The sequence below is a fragment of the Apteryx rowi genome, unplaced genomic scaffold (assembly GCF_003343035.1).
Source record: "Apteryx rowi isolate R43461 unplaced genomic scaffold, aptRow1 scaffold_34, whole genome shotgun sequence".
NCBI classification, from domain to species: Eukaryota; Metazoa; Chordata; class Aves; order Apterygiformes; family Apterygidae; genus Apteryx; species Apteryx rowi.
Window position 1 is genome coordinate 1183702 of NW_020449863.1, and position 8292 is coordinate 1191993.

Genomic DNA, 8292 nt, shown 5'->3' on the forward strand with positions numbered 1-8292 from the left:
AGCGGCTGTGTATCCCGAGCGGCTGCGGCTGAGCGGCTTGGCTGTTACCGCGGTGGCTGTGCGGAGGAGGCACATCTCCCAGCGGCGTTCCCACCGGCTGCGCTCTCCTCGCCAGCCGCCCGCAAGCACCTCCCGGGGCTTCCGCACCGCCACGGGAACGTTCGCATCCGCACTGAGCATCCCAAAATGTTCCCTCGTGAAGCAAGGGAGGGTAGCCCCCTCCTGGGAGAGTGCAGCGCGACGGGCAGGCAAGGGCGAAGGTTGGGTGTCTCTGGGACACCCTTGCGCAGGAGTCACACTCGCTGACGAAATGCCAGAAGAAATCCTTTACCACGCTGCCACGTAAATCTGCCACCAATGTGCCTGACTTGCTCCTTTTCGGATAAAAGTTATGCAACTTCTTCCATCAGAGTTCACAACATCAGAAAGCAGCAAGTGCATGTTGTTGTGCCTCCGGCTGTAACCCAGCCCCAGGCGCATCCCACAGCACGCCGCGAAAGGACAGCTGGGGAGATGAGAAAGGCAGGAGGAGAACGGAGCGGGGCACAGGGAGACGAAGCGTGAACACCACCGCTGTCCCACGGCTTTGCTTTGGAGGGGAACACCTCCAGGACTACAAGCAGTGCTCTGCCGGCATCGCGAAGCGGCGCCGGCTGAGGCCATCTGAGCGCTGCCGGCGCTTAAGTAAGCATGTTAAACCCTTTAACAGTTTAGCTAGTCGAGTAAAAGTAGCAAAATTGTAGCAAGGGTGTTAAGTATAAATGAAGCACAATAATATTACTCAGAGTGTTTTGAAAAAAAAGCAAATTTTTTTTTCCAACTCAAATGAGCTATACATTTCCATGGGAAATGTATTATCTGGTGGAAAGTGATCCTGAAGATAAAACAACTCTTTTATTCTTAGCGACAGTAAAATAGACCTGACAATAAAAACATCTTTTTCTGCTTCTGTTTTCCATGTATTGTGGGGGAACCATTAAAAGCCCAGATTAGCTAGCTGATGCTAGCACAATGCTTTATAGTGTTGCAGTCTATGAGCAAAGTATCTTGTGATGCAGAGTAAAACAGTCCCTCCAGAGATAAGGTCTTCTGTCCAGTTCTTGCAGGCAGACAGACCAGGATCAAGTTCAGGAGCATTCATTTAATGGTTATGCATGGGACTTCAGGATGAAAGACATTCGTATGATCCTGAAAAAGAAGCACTTCTTGAAAATTTGTGATAGTAGCAATAACATACCGCAGCACGTGCTGAGGAAAGGGCCTATCTGGTTTATACTCTCTGCACGCCATAAGGCAAAAGAAAATTAAACTGTGAGACCCATTAAGCCTAATCCAGGTTAGAATTTCGAACAAGATCTACTGTATTTTTGCCAATTGATCACAGTTGTTTCCGGCTCCCCCTTTTAGCATTAAATGCCTCTGTCTCTTCTGAAGCAAAGAGAGTAACTTAGTGGACTGTTGAGTCCGACGCATCTACTTTCAGTATCTCCAGGGTCTGGAGAAAGGCATAAAAGACCGCTCAGCCTCAGGCCCCTCTTTCATAGATTAGATGACACTTCTTCCCGTACAGGTACTGATGACACCCAGTAAGGCTGCCCAAGGGTGACCCTGGAACTAAAGAGCTGTTACAGAGGCCAGAGTAGACACAGTTCGGATGACGGGTCACTTCAGCTGCTCCAAATTTCAACTCAGAAGACCATGCAACGGCTTGTACGTGCAGGCTCACGCTTGCAGATCAAGGAGCCCTTCAAAGCCAAACAGCTTTCAGCCCCCCAAAACTGATCTGTGGCCTGGGCAACCTTTGGCCTAACACCCTCCATGGCTGCTCCTGACAGCCCGCAGCGACGGCTGCGGCTTCTCCGTGCGCCTTCAGGCCGTGTCCCAAAGGCTCCTGCAGACCCCACGAGGCAGCGTGCTCTCCTGGACCCAACCTGGGGGTCAGCCGCAGCGTAAGCTCTTCAGCACTGCAGCAGTGCGATCAAATGGTATTTGCTTGGGTGAGGGAGGGGAACGTGGGGGAGAAGCATCCAGTAACCGTTGGAGATGTAAAATTAAAATGAATTTTGGTCATTTTAATAAATATATATATCAAGGAAATCTCACTTTACTACAACAACACATTAGTATACAAGCATCTAAAATTTAAGCTTAAAACATCAAGTGTTTATCAAATATTGGAAAAGAGCAGACATGACTAGACTATCTGGGTATAACACAAGAAAAATCAGTTTTTTAAAAAAATTGGTCCTTGTGGACAAATGTCTAAATGATGATCCTACTCATACACTGTATGAATGAGATCTATATTTAATATTATTATTATTATTATTAATAAAAAAGCTTCGTCTTGGAGAAATCAGGTGGGATTTGTATGTTCTTTATCTGTCACTCTTCACAGTGATAACCCTTACAAACCTGTCAGGCCCAGCTTTACCCGACCACATAAAGGTTATCACTGATTTGGGTCCCAGATGCTCTCTTCGGGCTCACTTTGGCTGGGGAGCTTCGGCGCCCAGAGCAGTGGCTTGGAGGCCAGCACTACCCCACGGGGGGTACCCCGGGCCTGACTAACGTGTCAGATAGCAGACGCTTGCAAACGGTCTGCCTAGGGACGACTACGTTTTGTCCTTAGCCACTGAAATCTCAGCTCATTTCTCCAAAATGTTTTTTTAAAATTAAAACCCTTACATTCATTCAGATAAAATCATGTTTATCGCCACATTCTTGATTAACATTGTGCTTTTTGTTTTCTTTTTTTTTTTAAATCAACAGCAAAAGTCATATAAAACTCCCGCATGCTTTTGCAATCTAAAAGAGAGAAATTATGCAAAACAGAATAAAGTATAAAACATGCCACTGGTTCATGAACTTCATTATACGAAGAAGAAAAAAAAGAGCCCCGGCAACAGACAGTTGCCATAGAAACACTCAAGCATCGAATGCTTGTTTACAAGAGACATCTCTCTATTGTTTCTTAAATCCCTTCCTAAGGATGGCAAATCAAAAAGCAACTGAGCATCAAAAAGGAAGAACAGAGATGTTTGAATAGGAAGTTGAACCCAGTACTTCAAAGGTTAAAGGTTTCTAATAATATTGATCCACCCTGTTTTTTTTCTTTTTTTTTCTTTTTTCTTTTTCTGTTTAGGTTAAATCCCTGCTGTATCACTGATTTATATTTAATTTTCACGCTGGCAAAAATTAAGACAAAAAGTAAGGCACCAAAAAAAACCTGCCCTGTATAACAACAAGCCTCATTAGTTATTACAGCTGAGGTGAAAACGTGCAAGTACTTGAGCTGCATGTTGCATTTCTGATTAATATCCCATAAACAGGTATCTCCTTATGCTACGTCCTATTTTGCCGGTTGAACAAGACGCTGAATGCAGGAACTGAAGAGCATCAGTACAAAATGTAAGGACGATTTACTCCCAGTCCGTGTAGCCAGTCTTTTGCCAGAACAAACACTGCGTCAGGAGGAGTACATCACCCTTGCTGGTAGCATCAATTTGTTCACCAGACTTCTAATTCCTTGGTAAATGTAATGGAGGTTCTTCTTAATTAATGGCAGACTTCTTGGGGGCAGGGATATAGAAAACGATATGTTTTCCCCATCTGGYTGACTGGTATTTTCAGTAACAAAAGCTACACTATAGCTGGATGCACTACAGTGTTAAGCAGTAATGCAACTGTGTTCTTTATGAAGTCTCCACATTTATAAATAGCCCACTGATGCAGATCATGGGGACGCTTTATGCAATCTGCTCTTCAGTCATTTAAAACTACATGTAATGTTTGTGGCATGATTGTATCACTCGTAGAAAACTATAAAAAATCCATTCAAAATAAAATTTTGATAGATAAATGGACATGCTGTGCATGCTTCAGCAGAGCAAGAAAGATGCCTCATATTTTACTTCCTTTGCTGCAGCACATTTTGTTACTTGGTAAAGATTCCTTCTTCCTTAAGGATTTTTTCCAAGATTCACTTATGTTGCTCTTGTCATTACACCCAGTCTCAAAATAATCGTAAAATTTGCCTTTACATTCGAGGGCATGGGTGCCTCTTACAGGCTCGCAGTTTAGGGTGACACTGTCTTGTTCAGGTTCATTACCTCCTTTCTCATCACTAAATTTTGCCTTTTCCTGATTACCATGAGACCTGGCACTAGTGAGGAATATTTCGTTAGCAGATATCTGGTCGTCGCTCCTGTATGGAGGGGCACTGCCAATGTCATAATCCACCTGCTGGGAATAGCTTGGCAAAGACATGGGGGAGGAGGAGGAGGAGGAAGAGGAGGAAGAGGAGGAGGAGGAAGAGGAGGAAGAGGAAGAAGTATTTTCTGTGCTAGCATTAACAGAATAGGGTAGATTTAAGTAGTGGCTGCCGCACTCTTGATAGAAGCAGCAGGTGTGAAACTTTTCGTACTCCTCCTTGGCCATCCGAAGGCGTTTTCTGTAGGGACAGTCTTGAGGCACGAACCACTCTTGCGGAGAGGCGCCGCTGAAAGAGCAAGTGGAGAAGCACCAGTTGTTCTGCATGATGATTTCTCCATGGATCCTCTTCATTAGATTGTTTATGAGGACGGACCTCCGCAGGTAGACTTCGGGATCGTCGATGAATTTCAGCTTTTCCAGAGACATGTAAAGGATATGGGCCCGCTCCTCGAATACCGAGATGGTCTGAGAATGCAAAAGACAGAGGAGACACAGCTGAAATCAGCTGGTTTTGTTCCAGGTGAGGAAAAAGCAAACGAAGCACGGTATTTATGCACTGCGGGCCACTACTTTTCTCCTTCTGTCACTGAGGCACCTACAACTGGCTTTTTGTGTCGCACACCCATGTAGATGGGGACCTGCTTTTTCTTGGCCCCCAAATTTACCCAGATTTAGGAGATAAGTAGCCTGGCGTTACCTGCAGAGAGCTAATAACAGGGCACAAATCCAGGACGTGAGGGCAAAATCCGGACGCGCAAAGCTGGCTCTTTGCTCGTGTTCTGGGCTAAACCGTAAAACCGCCGTGCAGTTTCGCTCCGGCRATCCCTGGGGGCTTTTTGACGTAAATAGACCCAACTCTGTCCCCCGTGGGGCTTCGACAAAGCTGCAAGCCCGGGCAACAGCTCCCCGCCAAAGGTTTGCCGGTCCCAGCCAGCGGCTGCGGCGTCCCATCCCCTGCCGGGGGCCCGGGCCCACCGGCGAGGAGGTCCCCGCTCGCCACGCTCCCTTGGGCTGCTCCTGCGCGCYGAAATCACACGGGGAGGGCAGCGGCGGGGGGGACCAGTCTCAACGCGCTGCTGCATCTGGCGAGCAGCTGTTGGCCTGCGCGCTGCGGGCCCCGGTGGGAGCGCGGGCCGGCAGGGACGGGATCAGGAAGCTCAGCGCGGGTAGGGATTTGGGAAAAGCCTGGCTCTGAGCCCGCGGATTTGTCCTCCCTTCCACGGTCCTTCCCGGGCTGCCTTTCCCGGCACCGGCAGCACGAACAGGTTACTGCCCCCAGGAGGCCCTGGATTCGGCGCTCTAATCGCTACCCTGGGAATCAAAATAGAGAGGGGGTAAAGCGTGCTACTGTAAGCAGTATTAACTAATTCTCATTTTTAGCAAGAATTTAGTTTGCGTAGGAGGAGAGAAGCACAGCACAAAGAGAGGCTGCTCTAAATCCCCCCCATCTGCGGCTCGATCGTTCTTCCCTTTCCCACATGGTTACAGCATTTTTGCAGAGTGGAAGTCGTAGCTATGAGGACTGAAAGAGCTTAAAGCACAGCTGCTTTTCACATCCATTCGGCTCTCCTCAGCCCTCCRGCTCTTTCCACAGCCTGGTCCTGTCTGCAGGGCTCAGAAGCAGCACTCTGCCTCGTAAAAACAAAAATTGGCCGTGTTTTTCACGCGAGTTCCCAGCTGAAACTCCTCTGTGTTAGAGGGAGTAATCTTCTACAATAAATGACTCACTTTAAATTATATTAAGCTTATAGGTTAATTTATGCCCTTTAAGTTGCAGTAATAGTCAGTGAACCCATAAAAGGCTTGAGCAAACCCGTAAGCCTTGGACTGGGATCCTCCTGAAGACATGTCCTGGAGAGCCACCAGTCAGAACAAGTTGTCAAAGGCCTTCTGCTGCAAATGCTTTGCCAGCAGTCCTGGCGAGGGGCTCCGCGGCCCTGCCTTCATACCCTCTGCGGGAAGAAGTAACCCGAGAACGCAGCCTGCTCTTTCCTGGGCAGAGGAGGTATAAAAACGTGTAAGGAATTCAAAGAAATCTGGTGGGAATCCTCCCTCCCCCAGAGCTCAGTGCTGCGGAGGAGGAAACGTATTTGTGCTGAAAAGCACAAATCGGTGACTTGAGATTTCTGACATGATGCACCTCTACAACAGCACAAAACCGTGTCTGAGACAGGTCTGTCTTACCAATACCTCTACAACGGTTTCTCATGCTATTAGAAAGGACAAGCAACTATTCATTTTTAGGAGGCAAATAATCACTGGTACAAAAATACTACAATCACTTCAAGAAAAGAGCTGGCTGAAATTAGAGAATGATGTGTGCATAAATGTAGGTATACACACACATACTATCTATCTATACATATAAAAATAGAGCACATTTTTCAACACTCTCTGTGCCATTTATTCATTGTTCTGAAAGCAGATCAAACACCTTCTGGAATTAATGACAGGGCAGTTTTTCCCCTTCCGGTCAATTTTTCACTTCCAACCAATCCTATCTGTAGCTGAAAATTCCTTTGGCTATCCCGAGGTCCTCGGGGAGCGAGCTTGTCATTACCGCTCACTTCTCCTAAGTGAAAATCTCTCTGGAGAAATAGGATCCAACCGGCCAGACCTCCCCACGAGGTGCCCGTGGTATGAAAGAGGCCTGAAATCTCATCTCGTCTCAGAGGTTGCCTCTCCAGGTGGGAACTGCGATGCAAGCAAAGATAACGTGGAAACTTGCTCTGCATCCTGCTTTGTTTTAGTTTCTGCCTCTGGGGCTCTCGTGGTACTACTGCCTTCCATGAGCAGTACTTTAATCACATTATATGATGTCATCTCTATCTCCAAGAGTAAATGGATAGCACAGGAGTACCACGGGCCAGGTAAGATCCCTCAAGGTGAGGATGAGGTCTCAAGGTGCAAGCTCTCCTTGAGCACATCAGTCCAGGTGTTCAGTCCCTTACAGGATTGGGCAAGGGCATAAAATCTCTCATAAAAAGTTAGATTTCAATTTATGTATTCACCAGCCTGGGAAATGTTTGCTCTAATCCCTCTCTTGGCAGCTTTAATTAAAAAAATATATTTTTTCATTTACTAATCTGTTCTTTTAGAGTTATTAGCTTTTCAATAAACAGGATTAAATACTGAAGGAGTTTGAACTTCCTTTTCAAGTCATTCTGTTTCCCTAGAGGATCCCTATACCCATTTGGGGTATATGGAACTCAGTATTATTTTCTCCCCTGGAAAAAGTTTTGAATGAATGGGGAAACATGGATCCTTTTTATTTACATTGCTCATTTCTGGTGTTTAAAATCTATAGAACCATTTCTGTAAAGATGATCTAAGCTAATTAAGAACAAAACTATGTTCTTAAGAACACAAAAGTTATTCTGAGCATTTACATTTACAGTTGTTATAACTGAAGAAATGCCTTTGCTTCTTAAGTCATTTGATGACAACAAAACAATAAATGCGAACGAGTGAGAACTATTCATTTCTAAGCAAACAGCTGGATCATTCTCCTAGTTTCAGTGAAGTATTTCAGCCTTCTGGAAATGGGTCAATCAAGTGTTACTAAGCATCTGAAACTTGGTGTAAAAATAATGACTATTAGAAAACATACTTTATGTGTACAGCTGCTGAGTGGTGRATGAAAATCCTCTTCTTCCACATATTTCCTTTTAAAGTATGTGATCTTGGATGTTGTTACAGGATTTGAAATTCCCCTGTAATGTGATCCTGTGGGCAATAAATCAGATATGACAAATGACATGCGGTTTGCCGGAGGTTCTCCAAACAAAATACTTTTCATTTCCCTTTCTGGCTACAGGAGAACTCCACCACACATTCTCGTATATATTTGCAGTCATGGAAAGCAAACCTTCACCTGACTAAGGCACACACAGCTCACAGGATACGCTGGCTCAGGCGGCGGGGGATTATTTCAGCGGGCAGCGCAGGAAACTGGCGGTCTGGCACACTCGAGGCTTTCTGCGGGGCCGGGGAAACTTTCAGCGCGGGTTTCCAGCCAGCCGGACGAGCAGCCGCATTCAGGGGGCCCGGCGGGCACCGGCTCCCCCGCACCTGCCC

At 46.2% G+C, this 8292-nt stretch overlaps 1 protein-coding gene across 1 annotated transcript; it reads right to left on the bottom strand.

Annotated features, from left to right (window-relative positions):
• Positions 1-3399: 3399 nt before the first annotated feature.
• On the bottom strand, positions 3400-8147 carry SERTAD4 (SERTA domain containing 4). The gene is made up of 3 exons (XM_026072330.1): positions 8090-8147; positions 7826-7941; positions 3400-4680 (listed from the first exon to the last, which is right to left on the bottom strand). Exon 3 carries the CDS (start codon positions 4639-4641, stop codon positions 3904-3906), a length of 738 nt encoding a protein of 245 aa, XP_025928115.1. The 5' UTR covers positions 4642-4680; positions 7826-7941; positions 8090-8147; the 3' UTR covers positions 3400-3903.
• Positions 8148-8292: the final 145 nt, after the last annotated feature.